This window comes from Eulemur rufifrons, chromosome 2, assembly GCF_041146395.1.
Source record: "Eulemur rufifrons isolate Redbay chromosome 2, OSU_ERuf_1, whole genome shotgun sequence".
NCBI classification, from domain to species: Eukaryota; Metazoa; Chordata; class Mammalia; order Primates; family Lemuridae; genus Eulemur; species Eulemur rufifrons.
In genome coordinates this window covers 4150467-4166414 of record NC_090984.1, presented here as the reverse complement: position 1 = coordinate 4166414, position 15948 = coordinate 4150467, and the positions used below count along the sequence as shown (strand labels likewise).

Below are 15948 nucleotides of genomic sequence, written 5' to 3'. Positions count from 1 at the left end.
GAGCAAAGCCAGTACTGAGTGGAAGGGCTTTGAATGCCTTGGGGCTGGCCGTGGGGTTCTGTGAAACCCAGGAAGACAGGACCTTGCGGGGGTGCTGACCTGTGTTCGGGTTGCACCTCCCACAGGCAAACTGGGTTGGACAGTCTCTAACAACCTTCCAGCCAGGACTGGGATGTCTCCATGTGCATTTTGGGAGGCAGGTTTCTGTCTTGTTCTGTCCCACCTGGCCAAGCCCCCTTTGAGTCATGGACCCCAAACCCTGGGAGCATTTGGGAGGACACACTAAGCCCGACAACTGGAGGAGAGGTCTCGCTGGCCTTGCAGGGGGTTTGGACTCATGGGAGGTTGTCTTTCTCCTCACCCTCCTCTTCTCCTCCTCTTCAACTCCTCTTCCTCCTCTGGGGCAATCCTGGAGGGCTTCCTGCTGGAGGCTTCTTCTGCACCTGCTCAGCTTTCTTTTGAATCTTGTCCACTTGTGGGTGAAGGCACTGCTGGCCGGGGAGCTTGGGGGAATCTGATGGGGACGTGCAGTGGAGGGTGGGGGAGCAGCAGGGACGGCTCCCAGGGTCCCAGTTTCCTGCCACCCTAGGGCTTCCTATACTCATCTGTCTGATGGCTTCTCTCTCTCCCTGTCGTCCCTGCCTCCTCCTCCTTTTTGTCTCTCCTCCTCGCCTTGTCTCTTTGTCTCTGTCTCTGATGTTACTTCTGTCTTTATCTTTCTTGCTGTGTCCTGTTTGCTCTCTCTCTGTCTGTCCTGCTTCCTGTTGCTGTCTTCTCTCCCCCTCTGTCTCTATCTCTGTGTCTCTGTCCTCTCTGTCTCTCTCACTGTATGTCTCTACCTTGGTGTGTCTCTCTGCATCTCTGTGTGTCTCTGTCTCTCTCCTGCCCACATCTCCCCACCCCCCGACCCCTTCCCTATCTCTGTCTCTCTCCACAGTCAAAAAAGCCAAGTTTGATGGTGCCCAAGGTAAGTGGACTCTCTCCTCCTGTCCTGTTCTGTGCTATCTGTCTGTCTGTCTCTGTCTGGGCTTTTGTTTGCAGAGCACCCGGTAGGGGTGTCCGAGGGTTAGACGAGGGGAGGGCGGCCCTTGGGCCTGGATCCCAGCAGTCAGTGTCGGGGGTCCCCAGGGCTCCCCAGCTGTCTCCGGAGACGCTTGCAGGGATGGGGCTCACCCAGAGCCAACGGGCCTTCCCAGGACCCTGAGAGGCGGGGCGGGGGACGCTGAGCTTGTGAGACCCAGAGAGGTGACAGGAGTTTCTTACAGCCACTTTGGTTCCCACTGGTGGGAAGCCTCTGTCTTCCTGGCGGAAAGCCAAGGCCATGGGACACGGCCGTTCCTAAGCAGCCAGCGGGCGTCACTGCCCTGCACTCTGAGGGTGGGGGGCACAGAAGTGCTCTGGGGGACGAGGACGGTCACCTAGAGCTTGGGAAGGGACCCTGGAGAGTCTCTGAGCCCCGGCGCTGACCCCGCTCTCGTTGCCGCAGAGAAGTTCAACACGTACGTGACCCTGAAGGTGCAGAACGTGAAAAGCACGACGGTGGCCGTGCGCGGCAGCCAGCCCAGCTGGGAGCAGGACTTCATGTTGTGAGTCGCCCGCCCGGCGTCGCCCTGCCGCACAGCCCGGTCCTCGCTGGCCCCGGGGGCAGAGCCCTTTCCTCCACGGCCAGCCCATCACCTCCGCCCGCAAAGCGAGTCCCAAATCCAGCCGCTTCCCTTTGTCTCCGCGGCCACCAGCCAAGTCCCTGCTGCCCGCCAGCCTCCGCCCTGGCCTCCTGTGCCACCCGCCTCCCACAATCTGTTCTCCTCCAGGCAGCGAGGGGGATATTTTTAAAACTGCAAATCACATCCTGTCGCTCCCACGTTCCAAAATTGTCCGTGGCTGGTCGACCTCAGAATAAAACCCGCACTCCTGCCCACAGCCCCGCCAGCACCTCCCACCCTCCCGCCTTGCTTACCTGCCCTGGCCACCCCTCCTCTGCACCGTCCTCCAACACGCCCACTTTTTCCTGCCCCAGGGCCTTGGCACTTGCACCCCCTGCTCCACTGGCTCCTTGTCCTTTGGGTCTCAGCTTGTGTCACCTCCTCAGTGAAGCCCTCCCTGACCACCTCCCCCAAGCTGCGATTTCAGAGCATCATGTTCTCCCCAGGCCCAGCCATCAATTGTTAGTCATTTCTATGGGTTTTCACATTTCTGGCCACATCTGCCAGACTGTGAACTCCAGGAGCGTGGGGCCAGGTTGGTCTCTGTCCTCATTGTGACCCCCGTGCCACAAGACCTGGCTGGCACGCAGCAGGTGCTCAACAAATATCTGTCTATTAACTGAATGAATTAATGACCTGGACCTGCGCCTCAACTGGAGCCAGGCAGGGCCTCATGTACCCCATTTACAAACCGCTACTCTGACGACGCCAATGACATGTGCCGTGGCCTGTCCTAAGTCTCTAAATGCTTTTATTAAATCAGTGTTGCCCACAACCCTGGGAGGGGGGAGTGCTGCTGTAATCTCCAATTTACAGATAACAAAACAGAAGCCCAGAGAGGCAAAGCCACCTGCTCAGTGTCACACAGCATGTATGTGTCACAGCTGGGGTTTGGACCCAGGCAGCCCTCAGTCCCCAGGTTATGCCTCGAGCACAGCCTGGTGGGGGACTGTCGGGGGGGACATGAGAGGCCCCAGAAGAGGGACATTTTAGGAATGAAGGGGGGAGCCTACAAATTCTAGACAACATGTGAATGGGAGGGGACCAGGTGGTCCCCAACTCACTGAAGGCCAGTTACTGAGTGACCAGATCACAGTGGACAGATCTATTCAAGGACTGCGTTCCTGAGGACAGATCTTGGGTAAGCTGGCAGATTCAGTGAACTGGACAGCCGCCAACTTTCCCACCCCCCAGACAGGCAGATTCCAGATGAGGCCTGGAGGGACAGTGCTTGGAGGTGGGATCGTGCATGTACCCAGGAGTGTCCTCACCTGATTAGATGACGATGCCACTGGGCAAACCAGCGGTGCCCCAGATGCCCTTATCCCGGGGCAAAAGGGAGCCATGGAGGGTGTTTGAGCTTCTCCCTCACTTATCCAGTGTTGTCAGGGCCTGAGGGCTCAAGGAGGTACAGGAGCTGCGTAACATCTGTCCCCACCCCTTCCCTCCCAGCTTGGAATCCTGGTCCTTCTGTGATACCCGGAGCCAGTAACATCCCTCTGTGGCCTCAGTTTCACCTCTGTAAAATGAGAACCACTCTGTTACCATCCTGGCTGGCTCAGGACTCACCCAGGACTGGGTTTGGATTGCTGTGTGCTGTGTGTCCTCAGGCAAATGAACTAACCTCTCTGAGCCTCCATTCCCTCCCTCCTGCTCCCTTCGTGTCGCCTCTCCTCTTTCCACAGTGAGATTAATCGCCTGGATTTGGGGCTGACTGTGGAGGTGTGGAACAAGGGTCTCATCTGGGACACGATGGTGGGCACCGTGTGGATCCCACTGCGGACCATCCGCCAGTCCAATGAGGTGAGTGCTGTGCAGGATGAGAGTGGGGAAGGGGTGCCTGGGAAAGAACCAGATACCAGTGGCCTGAACAAGATGGACGTTTGTCCGCCATCCCCTGACGACATCCATGTAGACATCCGAGGTTGCCACGACAGGTCCAAAGTCACCAGGGCCTAAACTCCTTCCACCTTGTGGCTCTGCCTTCCTCCCTATGTGGCTTCCACCCTGTGGGTCCAAAATGGCTGCGTGAGGCTCACCATTGCCCCTGCATTCCAGCCAGGGAAAGGTGGCAAGGGAGGGGGCCCCCTCTCAGTGGATGGCCCAACCCGGAAGCTGCTCAGTTCCCTTTGCTCACATCCCATTGGCCAGAACTTTGTCACATGTCCCCACCTAGCTGCAAGGGATTCTGGGGAATGTACTCCCAAGCCGTGCAGCCCTGGGCCCAGCTCACCATGTTTCACTATGGAGGAAGGAGAGAAGGGACAAGGTGGGCCACTAGCATTTTGTGGCCCAGGTGGGCAGCAGGGGGAAGGTTACACCAGCACAGAGGAGGGTCCTGGGCAAGAACCCTGGCCCCTCAGCCCTCGTGTGACAGCCAGCAGGCGGTGGTCACGTCTGTTAATCTCCTTTCTGTCCCTGCACCCCAACCTTCACCCCTCACAGATTCTAGCCTCTGAAGCTTTGCATACGCTGTTCCCTGAGCTTCAAGTGTCCTTCCTTCCATCACCCTCTAAGCCCAGCTCCCGTGCTGCCTCCTCCAGGAAGCCCTCTCAGCTCCCTCCTGGATCCCTCCCTCCCTCTGGCCTGACCTCACGGGGCCGGAGGTGCCTGTATCCAGTTCAGTTTCCCAGGACTATGGGCTTCTCAGGGGCCCGGCTGGCGGCTAGGGCCCCTTGGGGACCCTGGTATCACCCATCGTGAACCAGGCGTGGAGGAGACACAAGGGAGCATGTGGTTTTGAATGAATGAATGGAGAGGGAGGGACTGGGTGCAACAGTCCAGGCAAGTGAGTGCAAAAAGAAGCCTTGGGGGGACCCGAAGTTTCCACAGCACAAAGCAGATTCCACTGAAGATCATTCCCATTTGAGAAATGAAGAAACGGAGGTTCCGCGTGGACCCCACTTTCTCAAAGGCCCCCAGCTCTAAACGAGGGGGATGAGCTCCTTCCCTGGACGAGAGGATCAGGGCTTTCATCCGATGTCAGAGTCCCATGACCCTCCTCAGACGCAGGGAGTGGCCGTGCGAGGCCGGGACCCTCCTGCCCAACCCTGCAGGGCCCTCTCTCTGGGACTCCTCCTGTGTAAACGGGCCACGGGAGCCCCGTTCCCAGGGCAGGGTGGGGGCCATCTCGTGGGAGCAGGGCCCGCTGGCCAGTGTGCAGCAGGTGCCTGAGCCACACACCTCCCTCGGCCCCCAGGAGGGCCCTGGAGAGTGGTTGACACTGGACTCCCAGGTCATCATGGCGGACAGCGAGATCTGCGGCACCAAGGACCCCACGTTCCACCGCATCCTCCTCGACACGCGCTTCGAGCTGCCCTTAGGTGAGTGCCGGGGACCCTTGCCCAGCCCCGGCCCAGCTCCTGGAGAGCGTCCTGGCTTGCGGCAAGTTGGCAGGGACGCGAGCCTGCTGCGCTCCAGGGAGTGGCAAGTGCTTCTCAACCCCCCGGGGCTCAGGTCTGAGCTGTCCCGACTGGTTCTTGGTGACACCTTAAGCTGTAGGGGTGAGCCGGGGATCGACAGAGACAGAGAGACACACGGACATGGAGAGAGACACACGGAGACAGAGGCAGAGAGCAGAGAGCCCCCTCTGCCTTTCCTGGAAGCACCTCCACATTTTCCTTCTAGAAACTCACAGCATCCCCACCTTGTGATTCTGGGCCCATCTCTTCTCCTCTTCTAGTCATTCCCAAGGCAGCTTGGTGTGGGGCGGGGGAGTCAGGGCTGCCACCCTGTCCCCCTTCCACTCCCCCTACCCTCCCGAGCCTGGAGTCCAGCCCAACCCCCCTCCCAGGCTTGGCCAAAGACCCCAGGAGCCAGGGTGGGGCTGGAGCTCCGTAGACCTGCAGGAGGGAGGCCGAGGGGTGGGGTGGGTTGCGGTGGGGGGCTTCCAGCATCATGGCCTGGGCTCCACTTGCAGACATTCCTGAGGAGGAGGCCCGCTACTGGGCCAAGAAACTGGAGCAGCTTAATGCCATGCGGGACCAGGATGAGGTGAGTGTGTGGCTGCGGCTGCTTCTCCCTTGTGTCTGTCTCTCTGTCTCCCCACGTACTTCACTCTCCATCTCCGTTTCTCTCTGAGCTTGTCTTGCCCCACGTCTATGTGTCTCACTCTTCGTAACCCGACTACAGCATTGACCCATGTGGTCCAGTCTCAAAGCAATCACGGGCTCTGCGAGCATGCAGCCCACCAAGGACATAACGATTCCAGTCCACGCAAGTTCTGCATTTGCCAAATACCCTTAAAAAAAATACGTCGGCCCTGGCAGAGGTTCTCATATCCCTTCCTGCCCCACGCCCCTCGGCATCTCCAGGGACACTTGCAAATTTCCTAAAAACTCCCCCGTCCCCACCACCCTAAGCTTGTCCCCTGCTGTTCCGTGCCATTCCCTTGCTTCCTGGCTTCGTATCACAACAGTTCAAAGACCCAGTGAGGCCCCCGAAGACAGTTTTCAGAAGGTTAAGGTCGGGGAAGAAGCAGCAGGCGAGACAGAGCACTCCTTAGGGGAAGGCACGAGGCCCAAAGAGGCAACGTTCACGTGTTAGTGATTTTTGTCCAACCTCCTCCTCCTCTTCCCGTCCTTCTGCTGCCTGCTCAGCACGCCCCCATTGCTCTCACGGGTGTCTCTTTTTTTCTGTCTCTGTTTCCTGCCGTCTCTCCGTCTCTTGTGTGTGTGTGCCTCTCTCTCTTTCTCTGCCAACACCTGTGTCCTCCTCACCAAGAAGGAGCAGATTTGGCAGGTGAGAGAGTCAGTCGGGACGGGACAGCACAGAGCCATCCTGGTCCCCTGACTCGCGGCCCCACTGAGACAGCCCTCTCTCCCTCTCTCCGCCTCAGTATTCCTTCCAAGATGACCAAGACAAGCCTCTGCCTGTCCCCAGCAACCAGTGCTGTAAGTGCCTCTTGGTTTCTCCCTGGGCGTCCGCAGAAGCCCTCGCCCGTCCCCTCGCCACGACTGCTCTGTCCCTCCACTCAGTCCCCTCCAGAGACACCAGTCCTAGGAGGACACGGTTCCAGCACGCGGAAGGAAGAGAGCTGAGACTTGGGTTTGAGTCCTGCCTTGCTACGTGGCCACGGGTGTGCCCGTGTCCCTCTCCGATCCTGAGGGCCCCTCTCTCGCAAATGGCCCATGTGACAGCTCTGAGGGCTGCTGGAAGGTCCCGGGACGGCTCGAGGCACTGATGTGGGCCTGGAACTCAGTCGACTCGCCGTTCCCGGCGGTCCACAGCCAGGCGGCGCAGGCAGACGCCACACTCCCACGACACACCGGGGCCGTTTCATCCGCCCATTTTCTCAGGGGAAGAAACTGAGGCCCCAAAGAGGAGAGGGGACTTGCCCGAGCCCACACACCCGGCAAGTGGCAGAGCCAGGATGTGAACCCAGGTCTGCGGCCTCCACGGCTGCCTCTCTTGTCACTGCACCCTGTGAACGGTGACGATCGCGTTCCTCTGCCCACCCCCTCCGTGAAGGCCGGAGCGGTCAAGATTGTTTGTCCTCCGCGGCCCTGTGGGCCCCGCGCGCCCAGACCAAGTGTGCAGGGCCAAGTCCCTCAAGGTCCCCAGTCCCCTGGGGCGGACAGCAAGCAGGGCCCCGGCAGAGCTCCCGCCTGCTGGCACCGACAGCGCACTTCACTGCTCCCTCTCCTCCTCTCCTGCCCCCACAGTCGTCCCTGTATCCGTGTGTCCCCCTCCGTGCGCCCAGGACGGTGGGGACGCAGGGCTGTGGGGGGCGCAGGGCTGGGGAACCGCAGCTGGGGGCGCTGTCCCCACACTGACCTGGGCTGTGGCGTGGAGAAAGCCCCTCGACTTCCCCGGCCAGGGCGGGGTGGTCGCTGCCCGGAAAGGATCGCAAGGCCCCTCCCTCCGTCCCGGGTCGTCGAGGGGCCGTGGTGGGGACGGGCCCCGCGGGGAACACCGGTGCGGGCGCAGGGACGTCGGGGGCGGCTCGATCTGGGAGACGGAGGCCGCCCTCAGCGCTGACCTCCCAGTGCCCCCAGAGTGTGTCGTCAGCCCCAGGGGAGGCGCCCAGGGTCAGCGCCGGGCCCCGAGGTGCGCTCGGAGGCTGTGTGGCTTTGGGCGGCTTGTCCCGCCTCTCTGAGCCGCCGTTCTCCCGCTGGAAACGATAAACCCAGCCAGCAGAGGAGTGTGGAGCTCGGGGGTCGAGTCCTGCGTGTCCCTCCTTCCCCGCCACCTCGGGCCTGGGCGGGCGGCGCCGAGCTCAGGCTTCAGGGCCGGGAAACCGGATTCCCACGTCCGCTCTGGGGCCCGGTGGAAAACGGGGACACCCGCCCTCCGCCCACGCAAAGGCCAGCAGCCCTGGGGCAGGGGGAGGAGAAGGGGGACCCCCCTCCGCCCGCCCTCTGTGGCCCCGTGTCACGTCTCTGCCCTGTCTCCGCAGGCAACTGGAATTACTTCGGCTGGGGCGAGCCGCACAGTGAGTACCCGGCCCACGCCCGGAGGCCCGTGGGGGCGGGCACCCTGGCGACCCGAGGCCCCCACCCAGCACACAGCGAAGCGAGGAGCCCACGGCTGTCACGCTGGGGCCTGCGGGCTGGAAAGAGAACGCCTGTCTCGGCGCCCTGCTCTGTGGGGGTGGGGCGGGCATTGGGACCAGAGACCTGCCCCAGCCTCCCCATGTACAGTCTCATTTTCTCTCCTGTGACCCCTCCCCGCCTTTTGTCTTCCCACCCCGCCCCTTCACCTAGAAGTGTGAAGGCCAGAGGGTGGCGGGTGGGGAGGGGTCTCCAACACAGAAGTGGGGCAGAGACCCTCAGGGACTTCAGCTCTTAAGTCCCCCCAACCACATGCATGCCTTCCTTCATTTGCCACCCCCACCCAGGAAAGCGGGCAAGCCACGCACACACACCCCAACTTATTTTTTGTAGAGATGGGGTCTTGCTCTGCTGTCCAGTCTGGTCTCAAAATCCTGGCCTCAAGCGATCCTCCCTCCTCAGCCTCCTAAAGTGCTGGGACTACAAGCGTGAGCCACACCAGACAAACTAAATGTCCATTTTCCTCTCTTTCTCCCGTATCATGCCCCTTCTAGAGAAATCCAGTCCTCTAATCCGATGACGAATCTGCCACCTTCTCTTTCCTTCCCCAGCTAGGGACTCCTTCGCTCCTTCCCCATGTCCTGGTGGACAAGCCCAACTCCAGAACCAGGGAAACTGTTTACAGACACTTTGGCCCACTGTAATTTATCAAAAACGAGTTGGTTAAAAATCAGTTCTGCCACAATAGGTGTCTGGCAGACAGGGCAGGCTTCCCGGTGACCAGTTTGCCAGAAACAAACAATATGGTCAAAAGCAAAGACATTTTTGGGTAAAACCAATGTGGCCAAAGCTGATAATTGGGTCAAAAAGGAAAGACAATTGAGCTAAAAGCAGACCATTTGGTCACAACAAAAGTGGCTGAAAATGAAGGCAATTTGGTCAAAAACTATTCGGTGAAAAACAGAACTAAGCAAAAGCAAAAAGAATCCAACTAAACAGAGTTCAGAACTCATGAACAATTCGTCAGAAAAAAGAATAATCGGGTGAACATGTACACAGCTTCACGTGATTTGGTTGGCGACATCTCAGCCTTGTCAAGGACGATTTGGTAGAAAGAATGCTGATTTGCTCAAATACCGAAAACCCAGATAATTGGGAGGAAAAACAGTCGGTCAGAGAGGCATTTACCCAGAGCATCAGATGGTTGTCCTGTGTGGCAGGGTCAGGATAAAAAGCTTGCAGGCCATAGTGGCCCCGGCCAAATGAGAAACCAGGAAGCAGGGTGACCTTGATAAGCTCATCTTTGCTAGCTGAACGTGAATTTAGGATTTTTCTAAAAGCAAAATAACTCAGGGAATGAGTCAAAACAGTTTTGTCCGTCTAAGTATGAAATTAATTTCTTGATAGCTCACCACATTAAAAAGAATTCAGCCGTATTTTTCAAACATATAAACATGTACTCAATTGGCTGAAAAAGAATTAGGAAGTTAAAATCATAAAGTAATAAATATGCACAAATATCTGGCAAATGAACAAAAATACTCAAAGACTTTTATAATGGTACAAACTAAGCCAGGCGCAGTGGCTAGTGCCTGTAACCCCAGCTACTCAGGAGGCTGAGGCGGGAGGATTGTGTGAGGCCAGGAGTTCGAGACCAGCCTGGGCAACATAGTGAGACCGCATCTCTGAAAAAAATTTAAAAAAAATTTTTTTTAAATGGTACAAACCACTCCTTTGTGCATAAAATTGTCAGTCAATAAGCCCCACTATGGAAGTTACTGTGAACCACCCTATCAGGATTTTAATGTTTTTTGCAGGCTATTTATTTGCAACCCAGGTGTTTTCTGAATAAATTCTCTCCCCTACCACAACAATCTAACATCCTCTGATGCTGCCAGCAGCACTCACAGCCCCTCCCCTAAATGCAGCAAAAGTCTGAAGGTCGGGCTCACTGGCCTGCGATTTTAAGGTCTCTGCTTGTAAAAAGGTCTCTCCTTCCTTTTCCTGCGCGTCTCGTGCTTCCTGTGGGCACTGCGCTTTGCTTTGCTTTCAAAACAAAGACAACTTTGTCATTTTTAGTGCTAAAAGTAACGTGTGTGTGTTACTGAAATCATTTCTTCAGAAGGTTCAGAAAGGAATAAAGAAGAAAAGGTACCATCCCCAAATACCCCGCTACCCAGATATGTTCCTTTTAGAATTCAAATTTTTTTAAAGGGTTTAGTAAATAAACTGTTTTTTTGTTTTGTTTTGTTTTGTTATTAAGAAAACCAAACCAAAATAGCCTTTACTTCTTATTAAACCTTTGACGTTTGGCAACTCCGCCCCATTCCATTCTAGCGATAGATTCTGGGTGTGTGGTGGTCTTGCCCACCCGAGAATCTAATCCTTTTTGAGGGAGGTGGCACCTTGTCCTAGCGCCTGCTTTGTTTTTGCGCATGTAAGTTCAGGTCTGGGGTCCTTGCCCTCGAATATCAGGAAATCTCTGAGGGTTAAAGGGCATTTACCTCACCTGGTCCTCCTGGTCTCCCTCCAACTTCTCCCTGAGTGTATATGTGACTCCTGTCATGGAAAAACCCTGTCTCATTTTCAGAGAGCCTGAACTTCAGCAAAGTGCTTCCTCACGTGTGAACTGAAGGGATGCCCTCTAATGTGTCCCTGTTTTCTTTACATGGTAGAGCCTACTCGACACCCTAGACTCTAGGTCCAATTTGACCTACATAAGGCAAAGCGAGGCTTTCACCTCCCTTGCTCTAAAGTCTATACCTCTATTAACATGACCCACAGTCATTCATCCATTTTGGTAAAAATTTCCCTTCTTGGGTTAGCCACACCCTCAGTCTGGGCGCCTGCATTGGCCTCCGCCATGTGCTCTCTCCCTTCTGCTCATCTTCTCCCCTCACCTCCTCTCTCTTCCAGACGACGACCCCGACAGTGCCGTGGATGACCGTGACAGCGACTACCGCAGCGAAACAAGCAACAGCATCCCGCCCCCCTATTACACTACATCGCAACCCAACGCCTCAGTCCACCAGTATTCCGTCCGCCCCCCGCCCCTGGGTTCCCGGGAATCCTACAGCGACTCCATGCACAGCTACGAGGAGTTCTCTGAGCCGCGGGCCCTCAGGTAGCTGCCACAGAGCGGAGTGGGTCTGCGTGTGCGTAAGGGCCCTGCTCCGCCCCTGGAGTGGGGAGGGGGTGGGGCTGGAGGTACCTGGAGGTGGAGGGTGGCGCGTCTAGGAGAGCAGAATCTGTGCTTTCCTGTGGGCGGTAGAGCCCTTTCTTTACCTAACACCTTGCCAGAAAATTCCATGACCTTCGCTGGGTGCAGTGGCTTGCGCTTGTCATCCAGCACTTTGGGAGGCCGAGATGGGAGGATCACTTGAGGCCAGGAGTTTAAGACCAGCCTGGACATCATTGTGAGACCCCATCTCTAAAAAAAAAAAAAAGAAAAGAAAGAAAGAAAGAAAAATAAGCCGGGCATGGTGGCGTATGCCTGTAGTCCCAGCTACTCGGGAGGCTGAGGCAGGAGGATCGCTTGAGGCCTGAGTTCAAGGCTGCGGTGAGCAATGATTGTGCCTCTGCACTCCAGTCTGGGCAAACAGAGTGAGACTCTTTGTCTCTAGAAAAAAAAAAAATTCCGTGAGTTTGATAAAAGGGATCTGCTTGGGCTAAAGAAAGAAGGAAGCCCAGGCCCCTGAGAAGTTCTCCTGAAATATGGGGGCTTCTTGTTTCTCCCCTTAAAAGCCACTGGTCTCCGTGTTCTCTGCAAATGGGCGGAAGAAGGGGTGGGTGGAGAAAGAGCTGGGGACTAACGGGGGCGGCGAGGCACAGTGACGTGGAAAGACCTCCGCAGCTGGCGGTCCCAGGGCGGCCTGCACAGCCCTCCTCCGCGCCTCCCGACCCTGTGTTCCAGACTAGCAGACACGGGCACGGTGGCTTGGGAGCTGCCCCAGGTCAGACCGGCCACCATCACCACCCCCTTGAAACAAGGCTGTCCCTAGGCCCGTCGGATAGGTGGGTCCCCTGACCCGCGTGGACCACACGTCTGCCTGGTGCTGTGGACCGGCCCTGGGAGGCAAAAGCCCATCACTGCCACCCGTTGTCATTGACCCGGTCACCCATCCCTGGCTTCGAAACGGAACAATGACAAACATGATATTAGGTTAAATATTTGTAAAGTACTTAGGGTGGTGCCTGCAAGCACCGTGTACTGACTGTTAGGTAAACAGAGAGCACAAACAGCGGTATTTAGAGCTACCTCTCTGCCCCGCGCTAAGTCAGCATCTTCCCTGCGTCGTCTCGTTTCATGCTTTGCATTGGGAATAGTATTGGTCCCACTTGACAGATAGGCAACCAAGGCACAGAGAGGTTAGGTCATTTACCTGAGGTCACACAGCTGGAAAGCATTGTAAGTACTAGCATTTAGGATGGACCTACTGTATGCCAAGTAGTGGCCTGGTGTGATTTCTGGTCATGGTCAAAATGTTTGCTCCCCGAAGAATACATTTCCTCCATTAGAGGGTGAGCAGGAAGGAAATTTTGAGTACTCTGTACTCCCTTGGTATGGAGCCTGTACTTCTATTAATATGACCCAAATAGGTCTCTTTAAGATAAGCTCAAGCCAGGCGTGCTGGTATGCACCTTATAGTCCCAACGATTCAGAAGGTTGAAGCAGGAGGATCTCTTGAGCCCAGGAGTTGCAGACCAGCCTGGGCAACATAGTGAGACCCCCTATCTTAAAAGAAAAAGAAGCTATTACGCTCAGTTCACACACACACCAGGAACCCCTGTTATGGCAAGACCCTGATATCTGGGAGTGGGAAGTCAGCCTGTATCTTAGGTCCAGGAGTGAGGTGCTCGTGTCGAGTGTAAAATTTAAAGAAGTGGCCAAAAGAACTCAGTCATCAAGATCAATAATACTTTAGTTCAATATTTTAAAAGACCAAAATGAATGAAAAAAAAATCCATGAGAAAAAAATTCACCGAAATATACTTTTATGAGAGTGAATTTTATTATACGTAAATGCTATTTCAATAAAATGCTTAAAAATCCACGATGAACAAAATATCAACATTTTAGGCACAGACGGGGCGTGAACCTGCGTTTGCAGGACGCGGCGGCGCCCTGCCCCCCGTCCCGCTCCGTCTGGTCAGCGAGCAGGAAAGACAGTAGCGCTAACCCAGCGCTCCGCGTGCGCCAGGCGCTCCGGCGAGTCCCGGCTAATTTGCTGAGTCCTTAGCCGGTCCCGTGATGTGGGGTTTTCCTCTGTGGGTAAGGAAAGTGAGGGGCGCAGTGAAAGGCATCATCCTCTTGGTCAGAGAGGTCAAGTGCACAGCTCAAGGTCACACAGCTGGGAAGTGGCTGAGCGGGGACTGGAAGCTGGTCAAGCAGGCTTCAGCGCCCACGGCCACGGCCAAACTGCCCCAGTCGCTCTCAGCACCAGAGAAGCCATCAGCAACCCACAAAGGGAGCCTCCAGGGTCCCACAGACGGACAAACGTGCTATTCCTTCCGCATCCTGCAGCAGCAGCGCTGGCCAGGGGGACTGTCCTGTTCTCTGGGCTCCCAGCCGCACCTCCGCTGGTGGCTCCCTTAGAACCATCTGATGTCACTCTGGGTCCCAGAACTCCCGGGCAACACACACTGACCAAATAAAAAGTCACTTAGACTCCTGGACTTCGGACCTTCTCTGAGCCTTGATGAGGAGGTTCTTTACACAAACCAGTGTGTGCCCGTGGCTGAGGTCTCCAGGAAGCCTCGCAATCTCTTTATTTCTGGTGCGGTGAGAAACGCTCTGTAGATGGGCCATCTTTGTGCCACTGAGATAAACTGAGCCTTCAGAGCCGCGCTGCCCAACATGGTGCTGCATGTCGATTTTTTAAAATTAAATTTAGATTAATTACAGTAAAGTATCCGTCCCTCCGTTGTACTAGGCACCTTTCCAGTGCACAAGAGCCACGTTTCCCACCATGTTGGAACAGTGCAGATAGAAAACATTGCCATCTCTGCAGAAAATTTTATTGGCTAGAGCTGTGGAGGGTTTGAGTACAATGTAATTTATAGAAAACGTTCACAAGCTTCCCACTCAATCTTTAGCATCAAAGTATTTTTTTGCAGGTATTGAACAACTTTATTTTGAACTTTCCTGTATTTTTATATATCACATAAAGCTTTATAGTTCATAGACACAACATTTTAGAAGAAACATTTTTAAAGACTGAGCATCCTAGCCGGGCGTGGTGGCACGCACCTGTAGTCCCAGCTGCTCAGGAGGCTAGGACAGGAGGATCACTGGAGCCCAGGAACTTGAGTCCAGCCTGGGCAACATAACAAGGCCTCATCTCTTAAAAAAAAAAATTGAGCATTTTATCTAGCCTTTTTATTTTTTAGGTCCAAGGAAATGAAATGAGTTACTCAAGGTAAAACATTCGGTGGCAGTGGGAGTAGAATCCAACTCGCCTGGGTTTACCCGAGCATTCTTCCCACAAACCCTGTGCACTTGAGCCCCGCTATGTTCTCAGGCTGAAAACAAAGAGCTAGATCTCTTTTTGTTTGCGTTTGTGACTTCCTTGTTCACACTCTCTTCAGAGGCACTGTCCTCCTAACAGCACCCTCCCATTTCTGCAATTGATACGATCTTTAAAGCATGGTTCATTTGCATAGAACACTGGCTCAGACTTAAGCATTTATCCGAACAGAGTTTCAACACATCGGAAACAGCCGAAAGGAAAGTAAGACATTAAATATTAATAAAATATTAACTCTTGGAGAAATAGGAAATCTCTTGGAGCAAAAGAGCAGGAGAGAGGTTGATCATAGCATCATCTGCACAGGTGCTGGGAAGTGTGTTTGCGCAGAAACATTTTCTTTAGAGGGAAAATTGATTCTCTGAGACTTTTTCTTCCGTGGGGCAGTGGCGCCATGGCCCCCACCATCTCCGTGAATGTCCGTGAGGCTGGAAAGCGCGGAGTGGGTGGTGCCCATCTTACAGATGGGGAAATCGAGGCCCCCAGGGCAGGAACGAGTTGCCCACGCCTCAGAGCTGCCTTTCCTGGCCACCCCAGCCGTGCTGCCTGGTTCTGGGTGATACTGGGCTCTGAGAGGCTGGAGGGGACAGAGCAAGACATAGACATTCCTATCCCACAGGTCAGGGCTCTGTTGGAGGCAGGGCCAGGGCTGGACATCCTGGCGGTGGGGGAAGGCAGGAAGGGCTTCCTGGAGGAGGGTGCATGGGAGCCCACCTTTGAAGGATAAACACACATCTGGAGAAGGGAAGAGAATTCCAGGCAGAGGCAACAGCTTGGCTGAAGGCTGAAGGGGCGAGGGGGCCAGATCATGGAGGAGGGCTCTTGGGTGGCAAGCTCAAGGGCACGGGAGCCAGGGGAGGCACCTGAGTGGGCTCAGAGCTGTGTTGGGACCCCAGATGTCAGAGCTGGGGTGGGGGGGTCTCGGTGATCTCCAGGTCCCTTCCCTCAATTTGAGGGGAGGAAGCAAAGCGAAGCTTGGCACGGCTCGTGTGGTGCCCGAGGTGGCCGGTGGGCACATCCGGGCCTGTGTTTCGGATCCCACTTCCAGGCTGGTCCCTCCCTGGGGACCTGAGAGTGTGCTGGGGTGGACTTGGGGGTACTCCCGGCAGATGGAGGTTGCAGTCCTTTGCGAACAAATCATGCTTCCTGACCTCCTGCCTCCCATGGTGCTGTCTGCGAGGACAGGCACTAATCAAACACATGAGCTAGCGAACGGGGGCTGGAGGA

The 15948-nt window shown here is 55.6% G+C and overlaps 1 protein-coding gene across 4 annotated transcripts in view; it reads left to right on the top strand.

The window, feature by feature from the left end:
* UNC13A (unc-13 homolog A) overlaps positions 1-15948 on the top strand; it is a 59655-nt gene that overhangs the window by 7421 nt on the left and 36286 nt on the right. For all 4 annotated transcript variants that reach the window (XM_069493732.1, XM_069493740.1, XM_069493726.1 and 1 more), the window contains exons 2-9: positions 938-967; positions 1487-1586; positions 3389-3506; positions 4903-5026; positions 5623-5696; positions 6541-6595; positions 8101-8136; positions 11111-11318. In XM_069493732.1, coding sequence (XP_069349833.1) covers positions 938-967; positions 1487-1586; positions 3389-3506; positions 4903-5026; positions 5623-5696; positions 6541-6595; positions 8101-8136; positions 11111-11318 — 745 coding nt within the window. The remainder of the gene's footprint in view (positions 1-937; positions 968-1486; positions 1587-3388; positions 3507-4902; positions 5027-5622; positions 5697-6540; positions 6596-8100; positions 8137-11110; positions 11319-15948) is intronic.